The sequence below is a fragment of the Leucopleurus acutus genome (genome assembly GCF_964270905.1).
Source record: "Leucopleurus acutus genome assembly, chromosome: 11".
NCBI classification, from domain to species: domain Eukaryota; kingdom Metazoa; phylum Chordata; class Mammalia; order Artiodactyla; family Delphinidae; genus Leucopleurus; species Leucopleurus acutus.
This window is the reverse complement of record NC_139152.1, coordinates 94,190,811-94,214,822: the sequence shown is the minus strand read 5'-3', so window position 1 is coordinate 94,214,822 and position 24,012 is coordinate 94,190,811. Positions and strand designations below refer to the sequence as shown.

Genomic DNA, 24,012 nt, shown 5'->3' with positions numbered 1-24,012 from the left:
AAAAGCCAAAATCCTCTCTAATCTCAAATCTAAGCTCATCTTTAATTCATCTTGTGGTTTACTATGTACCAACCACACTAACTTCTTTGCTATTCCTAGAACATGCCAGATACACTCCCACCTCAGGACCTTTGCACTTAGCATTCCCTCTGCCCAGAACACTCTTCCGTCATTATGTTCATGACTTGCTGTCAGGTTTTTCAGGTCTTTGCTAAAATGTCTACTTCTCACTAAGGCCTTCTCTGATCACTTTATTTGAAAATTTATTCGAAAACTCCCCATCTTCATCCTCTGCACATCTTATCCCCTCTCTGGATCTAATTTTTATCCATACCATTTAATAACAACTGACATACCACAGATTTTACTTATGTTTATTGTCTGTTCTCTCATTAGAATGGAAGCTCCATGAAGTGATGGATTTCTGTCTCTTTTGTTCGCTGCTTTACTCCAAGGGCATAGAGCAATCTCTAACACAAACTAGGTGTTCAATAAATATTTGTAGAATGACTAATTGAATGAATAAACAGTGAATAAAATAAGTTAGGGAAGTGCAATATACTATATTCTCCTCTTGGAGATTCACACATTTTATTAAAGGATCTGAATTCCTGCAGTGAAATAAAACACCTCTTTAACCTAGCATTGCCTCAAATTTTTAAAATCACAGAACTTTTTTTCAAGTAACAGCTAAGGAAAAGTCTTTGGTCCAAGACAAATTGGTCAAGGTAACTTGATTCCGGGACTTCCCTGGTGGTCCAGTGGGTGGAACTCCATGCTCCTAATGCAGGGGGCCAGGTTCTATTCCTGGCCAGGGAACTAGATCCCACACGCATGCCGCAACTAAGAAGTCCACATGCCACAGCTAAAAGATCCCGCGTGCCGCAACTAAGACCCAGTGCAGCCTAAATAAATAAATAAATAAAACTTGATTCAAATGACAACTTGATATTCTCCAGTTGCTCTACCACATCATGGTTTAAGAACCATTCGGCTTAGAGAAATTATTACTCTCATAGTGAGCTTTCTGGTGTCCTCGATGTTGGGTTTTGGGGCACATAAAAGATTACTCAGGAGCTAGGCTTTTTTTAATTAATATTTTATTTGTTTAAATGTTATATAATTTTTTCTTAAGCTGCAAGTCTATTTATAAATTTGGCAAATTTTAAGGGAGCCCTTCTAATATGGTTAACTAAATTCCCTTAAACAGTTTAAATTATATTTATAAATTTATTATATTATATTTCCTCTAAGAACTTTACCTGTGTAATTATTAAAATCTTTCCAATTATCTGAATGTCTTATAAATTTAATAAATTAAAGTTATAAGTATAGTGAGTCTTAGACACTCTTAAATGTTCAAATACTGTGTATAAACTTAGTTATCAACTTAGAAACTGCAGGTCTATATCATTTAATCAATTAGAGGCTAATGTGTTATTATAAAAATGTCAAATTCTCTTAAATTTTGAAAATTCTCAGGTACCAAATATGCACAGATTATTCCCAAATTTAATATGAAAATAGTAATCTGTGGGTTTGATTTGTGTCTCCATTTTTAAATCTTCCTAGATTTAAAAATACTATTTCTGTACCTAATTGTAAATTTTCCTGAGTTTCATAAGGGAACAATTATGCTATCCCAAGTAATTTGGGGTACCCTTTCAGTTAAATTTTGGGGTCACTTTTTCAGCATATCAACCAGAAATTTTGTCTGAGATTTTCCAGAGCTATAGCCTTTCAGGGTGATTTTTCTCAAGATGAGGAGGGCCAAGTATCAATAAAACTCTCTTTAATAGTTGGTAGGTTTATAGAATCCCTAAGTATTGGGTTGGCCAAAAAGTTTGTTAGGGTTTTTCCAGAACATCGTGCAGAAAACCCGAACGAACTTTTTGGCCAGCCCACCAAATGGAGTGGTCTCTCCACCATGTCCTCTATGCGGGTCAGTATCTAGATTTTTCTTTTTCTCATTAAACTCCATAGCCCTCACTAAATCTGCGAATAACTTCCAACATTACTTCAATTTACATTTAAGCTGCTCTCTTAAACTATGTAAGTGTAAATCTGTTAGATTATCCATCTCTTAAAGCTTTGTCTAATCTGTGACCATGTCCCAAAAGTCATGCTAATAAAAACTACAAAGAATTTTGGGCTTCCCTGGTGGCGCAGTGGTTAAGAATCAGCCTGCCAGTGCAGGGTACACGGGTTCGAGCCCTGGTCTGGGAAGATCCCATATGCCGCGGAGCAACTAAGCCCATGCGCCACAACTACTGAGCCTGCGCTCTAGGGCCTGTGAGCCACAACTACTGAGCCCGCGTGCTGCAACTACTGAAGCCCATGCACCTAGAGCCCGTGCTCTGCAACAAGAGAAGCCACTGCAATGAGAAGCCCGTGCACCACAACGAAGAGTAGCCCCCACTCACCGCAACTAGAGAAAGCCGGTGCACAGCAACAAAGACCCAACGCAGCCAAAAATAAATAAATAACTACAAAGATTTTAAAACTGCTCTTACCAGGTCTTAGCACAATTGCCATAATTAATATTTGTTGCATTAAATGAATGAATGAGATTAATTAACTTTAAATCTTTCCATATCAAGAGTATGTATTAAATGCGCTGAGTCACTGCATTACCAGTTAAGTGCATGCTGTCAAAATCTGACAGTTATTCTTCTATCTGCTAGCGTTACCTGTCACATCTTTGAATATTTTCTATTCTGACATGTTCTTCATAGAATTTGGTTTGTGTGAGATAAGACAATCATGGTGACAATCACTGGATTCTCCTAATATCTATTTTTCATGTTTTTCAGTACATTAAAAAAAATTGGATATTCAGTTGACTTTTAGAAACATAGTCCCAGCACAATATGAAAAACCCAATTAATAACTAAAAATCATTTATTCACACTCCAGTTCAGTTCTTTAGAATTACTGAAATATAAGCCCTGCATAGCCCATTTCCTATTGGTACACAGGAGTTAAGAACAACAGGGCTTATAAATTGTTTTGTTGATCCCCCTGCCCATACACAGTATAACCTGTGATCTAAACAGGTGGGAAGCCATTTATTCAGCCAAGAATTCCTGTTCATGTTGGACAGATAGAAAGGTATATAGATAGATAGAAATGATACTAATGATATTAGCACTTTCTCCTTTCTTGATATCTCTATTTCTGTTCCCGTTACTAAAGCTTACTTTCTATTTCTAGTAAGTTGCTAGGAGGTGGAATTGAAAGCATGGCAATCACAGAAGCTTTTGGAGGTAGGTAGAACCTTAATATTTTGTTATATGAAAAATATGTGTATATATACACACCCATATATATAATTAAGTAGTCAATTGTAAATTGTATCTGTTTGGGAACTTATGATGAAATATCAGTTATCATAATGCAAGATCATTCTGGGCTGCAATTAAAATATATTCCAACATTAACAGATGAGTTTTATTGGCGTTTTTCATCTTTTTATCTCTGATTCCTATAGAAGAGATTAGAATTTTTTTCTCTCATACCTTCAGAGGGTAGTTGTATAATGAGACAGATATTATTTCTAAGAAATACATATTTCAGGAACATAGAGAATAGATTTCCCTTCCCTTATTGTATCCTCTATTAAAAAAAAAAGTCAGGAATTCCCTGGCGGTCCGGTGGTTAGGACTCTGCGCTCTCACTGCCAAGGACCCAGGTTTGGTCCCTGGTTGGGGAACTAGAATCCCACGGGCCACACAGTGTGGTCAAAAAAAAAAAAGGTTCATGCATAGCTATGTTACGTACTATTCCTGACAGTTCCAGTATTTTCAGTCCTCAGAGAACTAAATCTGTTTTTTGGTTGTTGTTGTTTGTGTTTTTTTTAATATTTATTTTATTTATTTATTTATTTGGCTGCATCAGGTCGTAGTTGCAGCACACGGGATATTTTTTTTTTTTTTTGCGGTACGCGGGCCTCTCACTGCCGTGGCCTCTGCCGTTGCGGAGCACAGGCTCCGGATGCGCAGGCTCAGCGGCCATGGCTCACGGGCCCAGCCATTCCACGGCATGTGGGATCCTCCCAGACCGGGGCACGAACCCGCGTCCCCTGCATCGGCAGGCAGACTCCCAACCACTGCACCACCAGGGAAGCCCCCACGGGATCTTTTAGTTGCAGCATGTGGGCTCTTTGTTGCAGCATGCAGGATCTAGTTCCCTGACCTGGGATGGAACCCGGGCCTCCTGCATTGGGAGCGTGGAGTCTTAACCACTGGACCACCAGTGAAGTCCCTGTTTTTTGTTTTGTTTTTTTGGTGTTGATGAAATAAATCTGTGTTTATTTCAGTTGACTCTCAGTCTTAATGGCTTACCTGCTGTTGTATTCATTGATATTTGTGAGCTTATTTCTTGATTTTAATCTGTTGGAGTTCAATAGGCCTAAATTGGTGAGTGGGGACATTTTTCTCCGGAGAGAATTTGCTTTTGTTGGTAGCTAGGGAATACCACCAATCTGAGGATCCCAGGTCAGTGGGAGAACCCCAGACTCTCATTCCTGTGGTGGAGTCTTAAACTTTCATTTATATAACTATTCCTAAGGAAAATTTGGTTTAAGTTAATTATTATCTAAAGGACAGTTCTGAAAAAGAAAACCTTTTAAAAGTTGTTTTTACTACTGGTACTCATATATGCAGAATCCATTCATGACACAGAGGTACTTTATGTGTGAGATTTGACAGTTGGAAAAGAAAACCATACTCTGAGGCCATATTTATTCTTTATGAAAATATCTAAAAATTAACTATGTATGTTTTTTTTCTATATTTCACAGAATTTCGAACTGGAAAAACCCAACTCTCTCATACCCTCTGTGGTAAGGATATGTAACAACAACAATAATAGCAATAACAATAATAATCATAGTGATCACTTACTATTCTACTTTGTGCCTGGTACTTACATAATCTCATGTAATCTGAACAAACTTGCAAGGAAACTAAAACTCAGAGACATTACATAAACTGCCCATGGTTACACAAATACCAGAGCTGGTCTTTGAATATGTGATGCTTGAGGTGATGTTGTATATACTGCACTCTGAACACCTGAATGGAAATACGGAGGAGGTAAATGGGTATATGAATGTGTTGGTGGAGAGAGGTATTCATTCACGGTCTCGATTTTTCCCATTCTATCTTTTCCATATTGTATTTATGAGAATGTCACAGAATCTTTTGAGGCCTAGAATTCCTTACTTTCCATAGAGTAAGGTTGGAACTAAAAAAGACTTAAATGTTTCTAAAGCAAAATAAGCAAAAATACCTCCTTTTGCATAAAGACATTACACTACATTTCTTTGACCTAAGTAGAAGGAGCATGGAAAAGTGTTTAATAAGGGGATTCTGGCATCAAAATAGCTCTGCCAATAATAGCTGTGTGACCTGGGGCAAGTTGCTTCACCTTTCAGATTTTCCCTATCAGTAAAACAGGAGTAATGATAGTGCCAAACTTAGGGTTGTTTTGAAAAATAAATGAAATAATGTATGTACTTTATGTAAAGTAATTCCTTAGTGTTAACTACTACATATAAAGAAAATGCATTTAAAATTTTGATATACATTAATTGAAAAGTTACTTAAATGAGTTATGTAGCATAAATTATATTTATGATTATTTCTTATAGAAAAAAGTTAGTGATACTTAAATTCTACTTCTTTAGGAGAACTAAATTTCATGAATATCTCCCATTGTGAAAGATATTGACATTCTTTGTTGAATTACTACTATGCTGGCAGAATACTTATAATCTTACCACTGGTTAGTAATATAAAAATATAGCATGCTGTTTAGAAACTAAAAGATCATTATTCTTTGCTACATGACTAGAGAGTTGCAACCAGCCTAAATACCATATTAGTTTATATACACATTTGTACAAAGTTTATTCACTCTTACTAATATTAACTAAATTTTAATTGCTTTCTAGTGACAGCTCAACTTCCAGGAGCAGGTGGCTACTCAGGAGGAAAGATTATCTTCATTGATACAGAAAATACTTTGTAACCCTTTTATTTAAACAAGTTGCTAACATAATAGTGAGATATAGTAGTTACTATAAAAGAGAATTTGTTTGAAATATGTCATTTTGTGATCACCCTGTAAACCAGCAATAATGAGAAAAGCCAAGGGAAAACAGTTGCTAGTCGAGTTTGCAAATCACTTTTTCCCCCTGAAATTTTTATTTTATTTTATTTTTTTGTTGAAGTATAGTTGACTTACAATGTTGTGTTAGTTTCAGGTGTACAGCAAAGTGATCCAGTTTAATATACATATATATGTGTATATATATATATATATATATATATACTTTTTCAGATTCTTTTTCCCTTATAGGTTATTAGGTTATTACAAAATATTGAGTATAGTTCCCTGTGCTATACAGTAGGCAGTAAGTCCTTGTTGGTTATCTATTTTATATATATTAGTGTGTATATGTTAATCCCAAACTCCTAATTTATCCCTCCCCACCACTCTTTCCCCTTTGGTAACCATAAGTTTGTTTTCTATGTTCAAATCACCTTTTTTCATAGTTTTTTTTTTAAATTTATTTTATTTATTTATTTATTTTTGGCTGTGTTGGGTTTTCGTTGCTACATGTGGGCTTTTCTCTAGTTGCGGCGAGCAGAGGCTACTCTTTGTTGCAGTGCACGGGCTTCTCATTGCAGTGGCTTCTCTTGTTGCAGAGCACAGGCTCTAGGTCATGGACTTCAGTAGTTGTGGCATGCGGGCTCAGTAGTTGTGGCTCACGGGCTCTAGAGCTCAGGCTCAGTAGTTGTGGCGCACGGGCTTAGTTGCTTCGCGGCATGTGGAATCTTCCCGGACCAGGGCTCGAACCCGTGTCCCCTGCACTGGCAGGCTGATTCTTAACCACTGCGCCACCAGGGAAGTCCCTCAAATCACCTTTTTAAAAAAAAGGTTTCACTTCTCCAAATGGGTTTGGTATAAAATTGACGGAACAAATACATGAGAGAAAATTACATCCTATTTGTTTTTAATTCTCTTACTTCTCCAAAGATTTAACTTAATAGCTAGAAGGTTATTGACTCACTCAAAGTCATGGTCTCAAATAAAGGAAAAGGTCTGAATTAAACAAAAATACAGAAGGAAAAAGAGAAGAACCTGTTTGGGTAACAAAAAGAATTGCAGTTTTATTGAAGTGTAAGTTATTTCAGAAAGCAAGACTGGAAAGGTGGGTCTTAGACATGAAGGGCCTTGAAGCTGGATGATGGGTGTAAACTGGATTCTTTTGTAATATTCTAGGCAAGTAATGAGATTTGGTGACTGTATTTGGTAGACAAAGGAAAGAGAGGCTTGGGAAAGCACTCTTAAGTTTGTCTAGATACTAGGAGAATAATGATGACAGAATTGGGAAGATCATATTTCAGAGAAAAGGTGATGTTTCATTTTAATATGTCGAATATGAGGTACAGAGGGACATCCATATGGCAGTTGGAAATGTTGGGCTCAGCTTGAGAAAAGGGTAGGGCCAAGGATATGGATGGAATAGCCAGGAGGAGGCAAGAGAACTTACATAGAGAGAAGAGAAGAGAACTGAGAACATAACTTTGGGGTGTGCCTATGTCTAGGAAGAGGGACTAAAAAGACGAATCAATAAAGACAGACAAAGTAAGAGGATATCTGGTTGTGGATGCTAAGCATAAGGAAAGTTTAAGAAGAAAATGGTAGTCAGTGATGTTCCACAGAGAGAGAGAGAGAGAGAAGGTGCAAACTGAAAAAGATCACTGAGGTTTGCAATTAGGAGTCCAAGAGGCCATTTGCAGTAAAGTAAGATGATGGAAGCTTGTTGCAAATAAACAGTAAGGAATTGAGGCAGTGTGTAATTAACCAATAAATAGAAGAAATACGGTAGTTTGAGGAGATATCAGGTTCAGAGGACATTCTTTTTAACAATAGGACTGTAGGAAGAGGTGCTCAGCTGGAGTTCAGCTAGTTTCAGAAACAATTGATTAAGGATGGTTCTTGAGAGGGAGAAATTGTTCTTGCAGAATAGCTGCCACTGTTTGGGCAATTTGGATTTTATCAAGAATGGCTGAAAGAAACAGTTAGGAGCCAGGTCATATGCAAGAGAGAATAGGGAGGAACAGCTGGGAGGAACAAGGACATGCAGGGACCCGAGTGGAATGTTCTCACTCTTTCAGAGTCTCTTACATGTATACTGCTCTCTCGTGGTACTTGTCTTTTTATGTGTTTATATTTTGCCTACATAATTGTTTTACACTTACCTATGGCATAGATTATCTTATGACCCTTAAATCCTCCACAGTGCCTTGCACTGGTAATTGGTTAATATGGTAACCGATTCCATATGGGAATCAGTTAATAAACATTTGTAAATTGATTTGAACTTCCCTTCAGCATAAGTCCAACTTTTACATTCCTGGTTACACGGTCACCCAGCTTTGTAAAAACTGACATAGTGAAAAACATTTTTTATTGCTTCTTCCAATTCCTTGTCTTCTTTGATTTGTCCACCAGAAACATCTACTGGGTATACTCAGCAGTAATAGAAGATTTAAGTGGCTGTCACTAAAGCTCTGAAGAAAACATATATAGTGCTGTAGGACAGAGATGGCTGGGAAGTCCTAAAGACAATTCAATTCAATGTTTACTGAACTAGTTCCAAGTGTCACAAATAAGGTTAAAAATGGTCCTTACTTTACAGTTACTTATAGTATGATCAGTATTATACAAATACTGTAAACAAAGTGAAATGAGACACAGATGTGCATTTTATTTTATCTTACTTCACTTTAGAGAATATTATAGACATATTGTTAGGATCACCAAAGACCTATAAAGAATGTTTATTACTCCTTTACAGTCTAGATAGGTATAAGTGATCATTAGCATCTTCCAGAATACCTTTTCAGGTACACTGAATTTGCCCCCCTATGAATTTACTAATTTCAGAATGCTAACACAACTCCTTTAGAAGAAAGTGGATTTTAAACCCTAAATAAACAAAAAACTATATGATAATAATTCCCTTCTGGACCCTTGAAGTTACTTTTTTGACTCGTTGGTTTATGTAGTCAAATTTATCATTTGTTGGCAACACGTGGTTAGTGATATATTAAACTATTTCATGTTGAACAAGTGAGGAATATGAAGAGAGTGAATTAATTCACTTTGAAGTGACTTGAATTATAATTCATTGATATTATCTTCCTAGACTAGGTCTATATTTATTGAACTGAGAACAACAGAGATTCACAAATCTTAGTTTCTAGTTTTTCTCTTGGAACTGATTTGCTGCATAATCCTGAGTCATTTGCCTAATCTCTGTTTGTCAGTGTCCTCCTTTGTAAAATGTAATAGAGGCCATAACAACTAACTTCCAAGGTTATTGTTTAGATAATTTAATATTTAAATTCATTACTGTCTCATTATTTCTATCACTGTTATCACTACCTAAGGTATTCATTAATTGAGGCACTTATGAAAAACAAAGTCTGATATAGATTTTAAGTGATTATTGGTATCCCCCAGAATACCTTTGCAGGTACAGTGTTTTGCCTCTCTTTGGTACACTTGCTTACGGTATTATTTTTTGTAGTTGTTGTCTAAACTTTTTGGAATTGATTTATTGAATCCTTAATCCTGGCATACTCCAGCCGTCCAGATCGCCTTCGGGACATTGCTGATCGCTTCAGCGTAGACCATGATGCAGTCCTGGACAATGTACTTTATGCACGTGCATATACTAGTAAGAGCCCCATGCAATTGGATGCTTAGGCTGTTTTAAGGTTGGCAGCACTGATTTATTATTTGAGTGATGCTTACAACATTTTGACACTATCCTTTTCTCTTTATATTTTACCTTTCTCCAAATTTATTTAGTCAGTCCACAAATTTTATCATCTGGTAAGTCCTTAGACATTGAAATGCTCTCAAATTATTTCTTATTCTTTGTCTTTGAAATGGAGAGTAACATTCTTTTTGGATAAGGTAGCATTTGGTATGTATGCTAAGGCAGAATATGAAATCATATTTAATAAAGTCATAAATAATTAAGAAAATCCTTCAAGGACTCTCTTTTGCCTGACTCCCAAGAACGTACATGATCTTAGCCTCTGCTTCTTCTAGTTTTTATAACATTTTCCCACTGCATTTCCCACCAGGTGAACATCAGATGGAGCTACTTGATTATGTAGCAGCAAAGTTCCATGAAGAAGCTGGCATCTTCAAACTATTGGTACGAGCTTTTAAATATTGCTCAATCTAGAGCTATTTAGCATATTATCTTTCTTCTATTGATTCAAATTAACTTCTTCCTTCTATTTCCAAATGCATTATTTATTTTTACATTAATCCTACACAGATCATTGATTCAATAATGGCACTTTTCCGAGTGGATTTCAGTGGTCGTGGGGAGTTGGCTGAACGGCAGCAAAAACTGGCCCAGATGTTGTCACGACTCCAAAAAATCTCAGAAGGTAGATTTTTTCCTTAATTTTTTAAAAATAAATTTATTTATTTATTTATTTTTGGCTACGTTGCTGTGCGCAGGCTTTCTCTAGTTGCAGCGAACAGGGGTTACTCTTTTTTTCTTTTTTTTGGCTGCATTGGGTCTTCACTGCTGTGCACGTGCTTTCTCTAGGTGCGGTGAGCAGGGGCTACTCTTTGTTGCGCTGTGCAGGCTTCTCATTGCAGCGGCTTCTCTTGTTGTGGAGCACGGGCTCTAGGCATGCGGGCTTCAATAGTTGTGGCATATGGGCTCAGTAGTTGTGGCTCGCGGGCTCTAGAGCGCAGACTTAGTAGTTGTGGCACACGGGCTTAGTTGCTCTGCAGTATGTGGGATCTTCCTGGACGAGGGCTTGAACCCGTGTCCCCTGCCTTGGCAGGCGGATTCTTAACCACTGTGCCACCAGGAAAGTCCCTCAGAAGGTAGATTTTTTTAAATAAATGGTGATATCAGATAGCACCTGTGACTGTTTGCTAAGTAGGTTTTTCAGAGAAGCTCAGAATAATGTCAGGAGGCAATCCATTTCTTAAAAATAAAATTTCCTTCATGGGAATACAACTCTTATTTTAAACCAAAAATACTGATTCTAATACAATAAGGTACCTGAATAATATAACAGTAATAACTTTAATTTCTGATATCAGTGAAAAAACAGGAATGTAATCTTGTTCATCAAATAAATTCATGGCACAATATTTCTAAACTCTGAAATCTAAGCAATGAACTTTTAATATTCACATTGTCATTCTCTTAGTTTCTTAATTTTATTTCTTGATGCAGAATATAATGTGGCTGTGTTTGTGACCAATCAAATGACTGCTGACCCAGGAGCAACTATGACGTAAGCCCTAATATTGTGCTTTTGTATTTCACAAAAGTTAATATCAAAAGGGTTAAAGTGTAGAATAGGAAATAATTCCAAAATCATCAGCCTTGATGTGGACACAGATATGTCACAAATCACTTTTTGCACAGTGCATATTACTTCATAATTGCAAATATCATTTATTTGTTATCCAGATCTATTCTTCTCTAGTTTTTTTATAAAACAAAGCAATAGTTTAACTATTTTTAGAGATACTTTGGGTTCCTTTTTGTCTAGGACTAAAAGGATATTGGAGGACAATAAGAAAAAGATCTTAGGGAAATAAAAATGTATATTCCAGATACATGAATGGTTTCTAATGCACTGATAAGCTGTTAGCCTACAAACAAAAAAAGCAGGCTCTCTACAGGATATACATGAGATATATATTTAATTTATATATTTATTATTATATAAATATAATATATTTATATTTACAGGATATACATGAGATATATTTATGGGTCTCTTATATATTTATAAGAGACTTGCTATGAGAGAAGTCTCCTGTTTGAAGAAACAGAATTTCACTCCACACTAGGCATATTCAGAATTTGTTGAAGTAGTTGTGCACATAACATACATATTGATGGCTCTGCTTGAAAGATGGCAGTGAATAGAAAGACAAGGAGATGGTGGTGTGATGAATTGGGAGATTGGGATTGACATATGTATAAAATGGATAACTAATAAGAACCTGCTGTATAAAAAAATAAATAAAATTAAATTTAATAAAAAAAAGAAAGAAAGACAAGGAGAGTTAAAGTAGTATAGTGAAACAGAAAGCTCGAATAAGGACTTCCCTGGTGGTCCAGTGGTAGAGGCTCTGTCGCCTAATGCAGTGGGCCCAGGTTCGATCCCTGGTCAGGGAACTAGATCCTGCATGCCACAACTAAAAGATCCCGTAAGCCGCAACTAAAGAAAAGAAAGATCCTGCATGCCACAACTAAGACCTGGCGCAGCCAAATAAATAAATAAATATTTTTTTTTAAAAAAAAAAAACAGAAAGAAAATTCAAAGAAAGTTCAATTGCCACCATCGAGTTTTGAGCATTATGTATCTGAGTAAGCAGTCAAAATAGCCCTGAATCTATGTACTGCTTTTTTTTTTTTTTTTTTTACAGTATGTGGGCCTCTCACTGTTGTGGCCTCTCCCGTTGCGGAGCACAGGCTCCGGACGCGCGGTCTCAGTGGCCATGGGTCACGGGCCTAGCCGCTCTGCAGCATGTGGGATCTTCCTGAACCTGGGCACGAACCTATGTCCCCTGCATCGGCAGGTGGACTCTCAACCACTGTGCCACCAGGGAAGGCCCTGTACTGCTTTTTTAAAGGTCTTTTCAGCAACTTCTTATTTATAATAATTTTTAGCCAGAGAAAAGTTCCAAGACTAGCATAATGAATCCACAAATATCATTTGCCTATTTTCATCAGTTGTTAACATTTTGCCACATTTTTTCCCTCTATGTGTTTGTGTGTGTGCGTGTGTATGTAAAATCTCTCTATATGCTACATACACACACATGCTCATATATGTAAAAGTGTATATGTTTTGTGAACCTTTTGAGAGTTGTTTTCTCCGAACCAGTGAGAATTATTTGCAGACATCATGACACATCACTTCTTAGTACTTCAGCATATCTCTTCCAAGAACAAGAACATTCTTCTACATAACTACAACATAATTAGCACAGTCAGGGAATTTAACATTGGTGTACTATTTATCCAATACACAGTTATATTCAAGTGTCTCCAATTGTTCCAATAATATCCTTTGTAGTTTGGGGGGTTTCTTGTTTTGTTTTTGATTCAGGATCAGTTAAGTATCATGCATCCCATGTACTTGTCATGTCTCTTTAGTTTCCTTTAACCAAAACAGTTCCTCAACCTTCGTTAGATTTTTGTGACACTGACTTTCTTTTTTGGTGGCGCTGTGCAGCATGCGGGATCTTAGTTCGCCGACCAGGGATTGAACCCATGCCCCCTGTATTGGGAGTGAGTGACATTTTTGAAGCGCACAGGCCAACTGTTTTTCAGAATGTCTCTCAATTTGGAGTTGATTTTTTTCTCATTATTTAAAATGTTAAACACTTTTGGCAGGAAAACTACTAATATATAAGTAATGTTATGACCTTTTCCATATATCACATCAGGAGGCAGTTTGTCCCTTTATTAGTGATAAGTCTGATCATGGGATTAAGATGGTGTTCACAAGATTTCTCCATTGTAAAAGACCTTCTCCTGTTTGTAATTAATAAGTAATTTGTGGGGTGATACTTTGAGACTTGTGTAAATATCATGTTTTGCACCCAGTGGATTTACTAATATCCATTGCAGATTTTTGCTTAAATCATCACTGATGGTTGCAGTACAAAGTTCCGTTACTTTAAAACTGAATCAGTACATCATTTGGTAGCAGATAAATCAGTCATTGACATATATATTAGAAGATATTTGATATGATATTCTAAATTATGTAAATTGTGCTGAAATGAATGTATCTCTCTTTAGGCATTTTCTAAACTAAACACTAAGAGTATTGCTGCATCTTCTGCAGTTTGCTATAGCTCTCACTTTTCAATACGCTTTTATGATATTTTCTACTTAATTACAGGAGATTCCAATGTGAAAAGTATTAATTACATGAAAGGTTTTAAGCAAGATCTTTTTGTTTGTTTGTTTTTTGAGTTTTATTGGCCGCACCATGTGGCATGCAGGATCTTAGCTCCCCTACCAGGGATCGAACCCATGCCCCCTCAGTGGAAGTACAGAGTCTTAACCACTGGATCACCAGGGAAGTCCAAGCAAGTTAAAAAGATTGAGGAGGGGCTTCCCTGGTGGCGCAGTGGTTTAAAATCTGCCTGCCAATGCAGGGGACACGGGTTCGAGCCCTGGTCCGGGAAGATCCCACATGCCGCGGAGCAACTAGCCCCGTGAGCCACAATTACTGAGCCTGCGCGTCTGGAGCCTGTGCTCTGCAGCAAGAGAGGCCGTGATAGTGAGAGGCCCGCGTACCACGATGAAGATTGGCCCCCACTTGCCGCAGCTAGAGAAAGCCCTCGCACAGAAACGAAGACCCAACACAGCCATAAATAAATAAAATAAAATAAAAATTTAAAAAAAAAAAAGATTGAGGAGGGGGAAATCAATCATTTATTCATTCAGTATATATTTATTGAAAATCTACTATATATCAAGGTTCTAGGAATTCACTAGTGAACAACAGAGACTATGTGCCTTGCCTCCATTAGGAAAAAAATAAATGATATCCATTTAACTCAAAATTTTAAAGTCTTGGTTGGTCATGCATTGTCTGTAGTCCTTGAGGGGTTAAGGCAATATTCTCTGTTTTATAGGGTATCTTTCATACACAGGACATAAAGTACTTCACAAAGAGAATAATTTTAAACTGAAGAGAAATGGGAGATTTTTAAGGCTCACTTTAAAAAGAGAAAATGACTCATTGGCTCAGAGGGAGGAAGTGGGTTGCATTCAAATAAAACAGTACAAGTTAAAGAGCAATGTTCTTTCTTCAGGTGTAGGGAGGGAACATTGAAGAGGCCAAAACTATCGACCTAGAGTTAGAAGACAAAGGAAGTCTGTGGAAATTAGGTCAGATAGGGTTCTTTTTCTTATATTTGTAGAAAGTTTCAAAAAGCTTAAAACCATTTTGAATTGACTCCAATAGGAGAAAAATAGAGAAATGACAGAAAGGAAATAATTGCAGAAGTTCAAAGAGGGGAGGAGATTTATAATGAAATAAGCTAAGAAAAGAGCCGAAGAAGGTAACAAAGACTAGTATTTTTGCTGGGTGAATCTGCTTTGAAACAGCATCTCCTCTACCTAGCCAAGTTATATGGAAACAAATTTCACTATAATTAGTATATTCTAAAGTACATCATAACAATACAAATTAAATGCATGTGCTGTAAAGCACATATATTGCCACAGCTAAATTAAAAAAGAAAACAGGACAGTTTTAAACTAAAGGATTTCAAATGCTATTAGAATACTTCCCATAAAGGACATATCTTTGTTTCTCAGTGTTAAGGAACTCCAAGCTGCAACTCCCCTGGAGCCTGGCAGAGAAATATCACTATAATTGGTATGAGTACCCAAGTACACTGACAATAATTGAGGCTTCCATCCCATGCATTATACTTGATGGCACATCGTATTAAAAAGGAACAAAATTATAGAGGCGAGGAGCTTCCATATGATACACCAGAGCAGTAACTCCTAGATGAGCCTTACAGATACAGATTTTAGAACTAGAATGAGCCAGTTGATGAAGGCCTGGAAATAAAGTCAAAGTATCAGCCTGTAAAGCTCCATACCACAGCAAAAATAAGATAAGCAACAAATAAGACCATGATGTTGCCCCCGACTTCATTTGTGTATTTGTTTCCCTAAAAGTCATCTTAGAACATTTGCAGTCTTGTAAATGTGCAGTTTATTCTTTAAGGATGTCACTTACTGATTCTACATCATTAGTATAAATTAAGAGGCAATATCGGGACTTCCCTGTTGGCACAGTGGTTAAGAATCTGCCTGCCAATGCAGGGGACATGGGTTTGATCCCTGGTCCTGGAAGATCCCACATGCCACAGAGCAGCTAAGCCCGTGTGCCACAACTACTGAGCCTGCGCTCTAGAGCTCGTGAGCCACAACTACTGAAGCCCGCGTGCCTAGAGGCCGTGCTCCACAAGAGAAGCCACCGCAATGAGAAGTCTCTGCACCATAACGAAGAGTAGCCCCCGCTCACTGCAACTAGAGAAAGCCCCTGCACAGCAACAAAGACCCAATGCAGCCAAAAATAAATAAATTAATTAATTAATTAATTTTAAAAAAAGAGGCAATACGGTTAGAGAAAAAGCATTAAACCAAAGTCATTAGCATTGTGACCTTGTGCAACATTTAAATTATTTGAATTTTACTTTCCTCTCCCTCAAAATTAAGAGCACTTATATTTATTGGTTGCTTAGCATGTGCCAAGTGCTTTCATGTATCATCTTATGTAATTCTCATATCACCCCAACATAACTCAGCCTCCTAGACCTCCCTGTTCTATGAAGCCAGTCTCAGTATATTACTATATCTCTCCCCAACCCCCCAACAACCCCCTGCCGAATTCTATCTTCAAAAATTTGAAAAATGTAGATTTTTCTGCATATTTTGGGAGGAAATGGGGGGTGGGGTTATTTAACAAAACTTCTTAAACATACTCCTTTTTTTTTTTTTAACCATCTCTTCTTTTTCACCAAAATTCTCTATCTTCCTCTAATCTCAAAACATCCTCTCTCTTGGACATGGTTCACCCAGTCTTTCTCTCAATGGACCCCTTCTCAAAAATTCCATCTTTAAGCTTAACTCTTAGCAAGTCAAAAGTACCAGGAGTACCAATTGTCCCTCAAGTTTGCCCTTACCCAGACCCCTCAAGGCCTCCACTCCAACCAGTATTTGAGGTAGACACTATTATTATTCCTAATATATAAAGGAGGAAACAGAAGCTCAGAGTGCCTACTTGCTCAATCATACAGTTAAAAAACAGGAGTCGATTTTGAACCCAGGTTTCTTTGACTTCAAAGTTGATGCTCTTTTAGTCTCACTGTGCTATTCTTCCTATCTCACTCCCAGAAAAATATCACCTGCCCTACCATCACCATAATCCTATACTCCCTGCACCCTAATTTGCAGTTGGAAGGTCAGGAGGTTCTGGGTCTTACTGTCAACAACATAACAGGCTGTATCCTGTTCAACCAGAGGGGGATAAATGAAACAATCTTTCTTGGCCCCTCTTTATTCCTAATATCCACCCCCATCTCTTCCTCCTTCTCATCATACTCCCCCATCCCCTGAGAAAAGGAGGAAAGAAGAGAATATAATACAAAAAAGGGAAATAAGAGAGTAGGCTAAAGGAGACATGTGGGTGGTTTTCTGAAGCCGTTTTTACTTGGTCAGAAATAGAAGTAAATTAAAGCCCTCTAAAAGAATGTGGAATGCTATTACACTTTCTTGTACTTTACCTCAAGACTTGTTTATAACTGCTAGAATACTCAAGAAGTTCAAAGAAACTTGAAGAAATGTTTCTTTCTTTCTTTTTTTTTTTTTTTTTTTTTTTGCGGTACGCGGGCCTCTCACTGTTGTGGCCTCTCCCGTTGCGGAGCACAGGCTCCGGACACGCAGGCTCGGCGGCCATGGCTCACAGGCCGAGCTGCTCCGCGGCATGTGGGATCTTCCCGGACCGGGGCACGAACCCGTGTCCCCTGCATCGGCAGGTGGACTTTCAACCACTGCGCCACCAAGGAAGTCCAAGAAATGTTTCTTGATTAACAAGTCACTGAAAGAGGGTTTTAACTGAATCATTTAGTTAAATAATAATAGTTACCATTTATTGAGTATCTCTTATGTGCCATGATTACTGAAAGGGTAAATCTAATGCTTTATAGATGACCTGGCACAGTTCCTGGCATGTAGTAGGCTCGCAATGAGTTAGATTAAATATATCTTGAATCTTCACAACAGGCCTGAAAAGTAAGGGTTTTTTTTGGTTCCCATTTTACAGTTAAAGAAACTGAGATTCATAAAGGTAAATAATTAGCCCAAGGTAACATAGATAATAAGTGAATCAGGATTAGGAAGGCAGATAATAATAATTGCAGTCACTGGGTTAATGCCTTACCTAAATTATTTCATTTTATAGTTACAACTACCATACCAGTTAGGTACAATTATTATCCTCCATTTAAAATGAAGAAACAGACACTTAGAATGATCAACAATTTTCCTGAGGTCATATGCCTGGCTGATAAGCCAAAATTTGAACCCAGGTCTAACTCTAAAGCTCTTACACCACTTAGCACATTGAGGCTGTATGTGCCTGGAGAAAGGTTAGCATGCTGTCATATGAGACGCTTTGCAGGGATGTATCCATTACCCTGGTGAGTTGACCAGTGTTCAGGGCCCTCAGCCTTACGGACAGAGATTTGATTTGGTCATCCTACTGAGCATAAATCCATTTCTCAGGGACAGACTCACATTAATCAAACTCATGAGACTCAATGAAAGATCAGAGGGCCAGTTTACTCATAAAGAAAAATGTAACTACATTTGAAGTTCTTGTGACCAGGGCATTCTCTCCTTGTAGGCAGACCTCTATAGGAATCCAAATTTTAATCCAAAGCTATTACTAAATATGGAATCCAAGCAAAGGCAAATAATTAGATGAGTTAGAAGTGTCTGTCACATAGTAAGGACTCAGTAAATCTTGGTTGTGAATGTTATTGTTAATAGCCAACCACACTGGGGCAGGGGGCGGGGTGGACCATGAATCTCCTAAATTTATGAAAATTTTTGTATGTGTACATATGTGCATTTTTCTGGGGGAGAGTCTATATCTTTTATTAAATTATCAAAGTGTTAGTGACCTACAGGAAAAGTCAAGAGCCATAAATTCTACATGACATTCTACACAGAATCCTGAACATTTTGATGGAGCAAGTAAAATTTGAATTGGCTTGATATTCTCCCAGAGCTAAGGCTGTTAGGCTATGTTGCAATTTATTTTAATTAAGTATAACCTCTTACATTATGAGTCACTTTTTAGGACTTTTTTCTCCCCATATTATCTTTCCTATATGATTTCTTAGCACTTTTGCCGATCTTATCATTTATTTCTCATTGAGTTCATTCAAAATCATCTCCCTTTGGAAACGACATCCTTTTTTTTCTTTAATTTATTTTATTTATTTTTATTTTTGGCTGTGTTGGGTCTTCGTTGCTGTGTGAGGGCTTTCTCTAGTTGCGGCGAGCGGGGGCTACTCATTGTTGTGGTGCGTGGGCTTCTCATTGCAGTGGCTTCTCTTGTTGCAGAGCATGGGCTCTAGGTGCACGGGCTTCAGTAGCTGTGGCACGTGGGCTCAGTAGTTGTGGCTCGTGGGTTCTAGAGTGCTGGCTCAGTAGCTGTGGCACACGGTCTTAGTTGCTCCGCGGCATGTGGGATCTTCCCGGACCAGGGCTCAAACCCGTGTCCCCTGCATTGGCAGGCGGATTCTTAACCACTGCCCCACCAGGGAAGTCCGGAAACGACATTCTTAACACTCAGGCTCTTCACCTGGAGTAATCAATGACAGGCAGTAGTACCTATTCTCTTTTGTGCATAGGGTACCACATTGGTAATAACAAACAATACTTTGTTAAGAAAAAAACATAGCCATACAGCTAAAACCTAGATTCCTGCCCTTCCTTAGATTATCTGTAAGGGAGTGGAGGTGGGGAGGATTACTTCAATTAGGGGGAAATCCTGTCTCCTTTTACATTTCCCTTTCTGTCAGAACACGCTTTAAAAGTTCCTTGAATTACAGCTTCTTTGAAGATATATCACAAATCTGTGTCTAAAAGGATCTAATTTGGAGGAAACCCAAATTTTCTTCTCTTCCCGTATCCATTCAACAAGAGTTATTGAGTGTCTTTTATATTATAGGTACTTTTCTAGGCACTGGAGTTACTAAAATGAATAAGGATTTAGAGTATAGTTAGGGAATGAGACCCATGAATTAAAAATTATAATGTAGTGTGCTTTAATAGAGTTATATAATAGTGATATGAGAGGACAGGGGAGGTAGGCTCTACTCTGTTTCAGGGTATCAGGCATGGTTTTCAAGAAGGGATTACACTTGATGGGTGAGTAGGAGCTAAATGAGCAAACACAATAGGAAAGGGACTTTTGCTTCAGAGATAACTGAGTTTATAAAGGCATTGAGGTATAAGAGGACTTGCTGAAATAAGAAAAAATAAAAGTTTGAGGAGGAAGAATGAGTACAGCTGTAGATAAGTACAGTGAGCCCTTCGTATCCATAGGTTCCACATCCATGAATTCAACCAACCTAGGCTCAAAAATAATCAGAATAAAAAAATCCAGAAAGTTCTAAAAAGCAAAATTTGAATTTGCTGTGCTCTAGCAGCTATTTACATAGAACTTAAATTGTATTTACAACTATTTGTGTAGCATTTACATTGTATTAGGTATTATAAGTAATCTAGAGATGATTTAAATTATATGGGAGGACACAATATTGTAAATCAACTATACTCCAATAAAAATTTTTTTTTTTTTTCGGTACGCGGGCCCCTTACTGCCGTGGCCTCTCCCGCTGCGGAGCACAGGCTCCGGACGCGCAGGCCCAGCCGCTCCGCGGCACGCGGGACCCTCCCGGACCGGGGCACGAACCCGCGCCCCCTGCATCGGCAGGCGGACCCCCAACCACTGCGCCACCAGGGAAGCCCTAAAAAAATTTTTTTAATTAAAAAAATAAAGTATATGGGAGGATGTGTGTAGGTTACATGCAAATACCTCACCATTTTATATAAGGGACTTGAGCATTCGTGAATTTTGGTATCCATGGTTGGGAGGTGGGTTTTGGAACGGATCCCCCTGTGGATACCGAGGGAGGACTATATGTAGGTAGCAGACAAAAAGAAGCAGAAGTTGAGGGACTGTCTTCCTGAGAGCCCTCCTTTTCTTTGTGAAGAAGCAGGCAATGTCATCCAAAGTTAGGGAAAAGAACAGAAAAGAGCGCTTAAGGAGACTACTGAAAGTTTGGTAAAGGGGAGGTGAGGTTAACCATGCTCATATAGAAGAATTACTAGGCAGTATGGAGAGACCATCTGTGAGAAGCATTAACATAGCTGTTAAAACTTCTCTCTGACCATTTAGTGAACCCCGACTCTCCTTTCTTGTCTCCTCTTCATAGCAGTTTCTAACTGGTCTACCTGCTGTAGGGGCACCTATCTTTCTATTGCCCAATATTCTCCTTGGTATTTTTGTAATTTCTATGTCTTAAGTACAAAAAATATTTTTGAGCACCCACTGTGTGGCTGGTTGCTACAGAGCTGAATACAATGTCATCTGCCCTTAAGGAGCTTAGTGATAAGTAATAGGCGAGGAATTGAGGGGGAATAAATATGTAAATAATAATAGCACTAAAGGCAGGACATGAAAAATGCACTAAAGAAGCATAAATACAGTGTTTGCAAGTTCAGAGTTCACAGCCCAGCTGAGAATATCATCAGACCCTCAAGCAGCCCATCTATGTAGAACATAGGATTCTTTTAAGACCTTGAAGAACCGCCTGTAATGGAGGGTAACCTGGAAGGTTTAGAGTTATTCCATTAAAAAGAGTGGCATTGATCTGTAAGCGTTATAGAGACAATTCATCTCTAGCTATTCCATCCAACTGAAAGGGCTTCATTGCTTTACTACCCTTTCAGCTGTCTGAGTAAAGCAATCTATCTTCTGACTTCTTAACTCCCGTCAGTCTCACCTGCCTGGATGCTACTCTCTTGATAGTGGTTCACTCCAAAACTAACTCTGTTCTTGTTCTCACGTTGGACCTGCTAAATCAATCAATCCTATCCAACCCCAGCCAGCTGGTCCTAACCTGTGAGCCATTTAATCAAGCAGCAGTTTATTTTTTATTTTTTTCAATTGTTTGACTCCGCAAAACTCAGAAGGCACTAACGGACAGCCAACAAACCCATCCCCGTGGCGCCCTGAGTGAAGACAAGTCCGTTTAGATATATGATGGACTAAAATCCCACCACCTAAGACTCTAAGCAGTGAAATGAACAGCCATCAAAAGGCAGCAGTTTGGGACTTCCCTGGAGGTCCAGTGGTTAAGACTCCGCACTTCCACACAGGAGGTGTGGTTTCGATCCCCAGTCAGGGAACTAAGATCCCATGTGCTGTGAGGAGTTGCCCAAATAAATAAAAAATAAAATAAAATAAAAGCAGCAGTTTATGTTCGCAGACTCCTTTCCCAGAGAGCTTCATATCCCCATTAACCTACAATCTTTTTAGCCTCGTGTCAATCAGCCACATCGTCACTACACCAAGCCTCATGCTTACAGTAAACAGAATCCTGAACTTCATGGAGCAAGCAGAATTTGAATTGACTTGCAACTGAATTCTCCCAAAGCTGAAGCTATTATGCTATACCAAAATTTATTTTGATCAAGTGTAACCTGTTAGTTTAAGTTCAGTTCCATTTGTTGATGATTTTGAAGCCTAGATTTTCTTCTTCATCAAAGGAGATGATCTTGTGGTTTTCTCCTTCATTCTATTGATATGGTATATCACAATGATGATTTTCCTATGTTGAACCACTCTTGCATTCCTAGAATAAATACTACTTGGTCATGGTGTATAATCCTTTTGATATGTTGCTGGATTCGGTTTGCTAGTATTTTGCGGAGGCTTTTTGCACCTAGGCTTTTTTGAAGGGCGGGCTTACTATATTAGGTTTATTAAGAACCTTTCACTTCTTGCCAAGTGAGTGTTAGTCCCCTAGTGAGTATATCTCTCAAGAGTGTCAATATTTGTAACTACCTTGCAATCATAATATATTTTTGAATTGATAAAATCATAGTAAGAGCTTATCTTTTTTGTATCCTATTTTAGAAGAACAAACTTTAGACATCAGCGATAAAGATATTTCTGAGATTCTTCTCACCTTAAATTCATAACCAGTACAACACTGAAGGTTTCCAATGTACAGTTAATGAATAAGAAGGAGGTTCTCAATCTGCTGTCATTTATGTCATAGTATCATGAGGGAGGGTTGGATATTACTTATTCATTAGACTAGAATAGTGGTTGGCACACAGTAAGCCATTAATAAATACTTCTGATACATGAACGAATGAATAAATTCAATCTTTGTATTTTGTAAAGAAAAATTGCTTAACCCCAAGATTTATCCTAAAACAGTGAGTAGTGTTTTATTTGTTTTTTTTATTTTTAAAAAATCAAACAAAACATGAACCATTTATCATAGGAATCTCAGAAGCCTGAACTGGATGGCAATGGGGTACATAGCAGCTCCAAACTCTAGCCCATTCCCTGGTTTATGAACAAGCCTCTGCTTGTTTAGAACGCAAACCTACTCTGTCCCCTGCCATACTCCACAGAAAAGTTGCCTTGTAATTGCAGGTAGTACTGTATATAGTCCATATGATGAAACCTGAAAAGGTGTTTTATTAATTCAGTTTTCAGGCAGACCCCAAAAAACCCATCGGGGGACACATTCTGGCTCATGCTTCAACAACAAGAATAAGCTTGCGAAAGGGAAGAGGAGAGCTGAGAATTGCCAAGATTTATGACAGGTAAATATTTCTTATCTTAATCAGGTTCTTGCGCATATGGTATTATATAGAATTGCCTCTCCTGAGAGGCTATAATTATTCCACTGGCAGACACTACATGTTTGAATTTCCTTCTCAAAAAGTATTCAATTCATTGAGAAGTCCCTACTACGTACTGGGTTCTAGGGATTTGGAGATCTTGTTGACAAATTGACTTGGTCTCTGACCTTCCCAATCTTACAGTGAAGCTAGAAAATGAAATGATTCCAATTGAAGTGAGGTAAATACAGGAAAAGTACAGCATGTGATAGGGATGTTCTTCTTTCTTTCTGCCAGTTTTTTTTTCAGGTTTCAGTTTAAACACTGCTTCCTCAAGGAACCTTTCCCTGACCCTTACATTCTAAGCTAATACTCTATATTACACCTTTTATTCTTTCACAGTACTTCACTTATTTAATTAACAGTTATAAGCTTAGATTTTACCAGCAACAAAC

General features: G+C 37.9%; 1 protein-coding gene across 2 annotated transcripts in view; it reads left to right on the top strand.

Annotated features, from left to right (window-relative positions):
* DMC1 (DNA meiotic recombinase 1) overlaps positions 1 to 24,012 on the top strand; it is a gene marked incomplete at both ends in the record, with an annotated part of 38,197 nt that overhangs the window by 7,450 nt on the left and 6,735 nt on the right. The window contains 8 exons of one of the 2 annotated variants that reach the window (XM_082850214.1): positions 3,214 to 3,266; positions 4,802 to 4,843; positions 5,957 to 6,029; positions 9,666 to 9,757; positions 10,173 to 10,246; positions 10,373 to 10,487; positions 11,297 to 11,357; positions 23,423 to 23,539. In XM_082850214.1, the coding sequence (XP_082706340.1) occupies positions 3,214 to 3,266; positions 4,802 to 4,843; positions 5,957 to 6,029; positions 9,666 to 9,757; positions 10,173 to 10,246; positions 10,373 to 10,487; positions 11,297 to 11,357; positions 23,423 to 23,539 (627 nt within the window). The remainder of the gene's footprint in view (positions 1 to 3,213; positions 3,267 to 4,801; positions 4,844 to 5,956; positions 6,030 to 9,665; positions 9,758 to 10,172; positions 10,247 to 10,372; positions 10,488 to 11,296; positions 11,358 to 23,422; positions 23,540 to 24,012) is intronic. The other variant, XM_082850215.1, reaches the window with a different exon arrangement.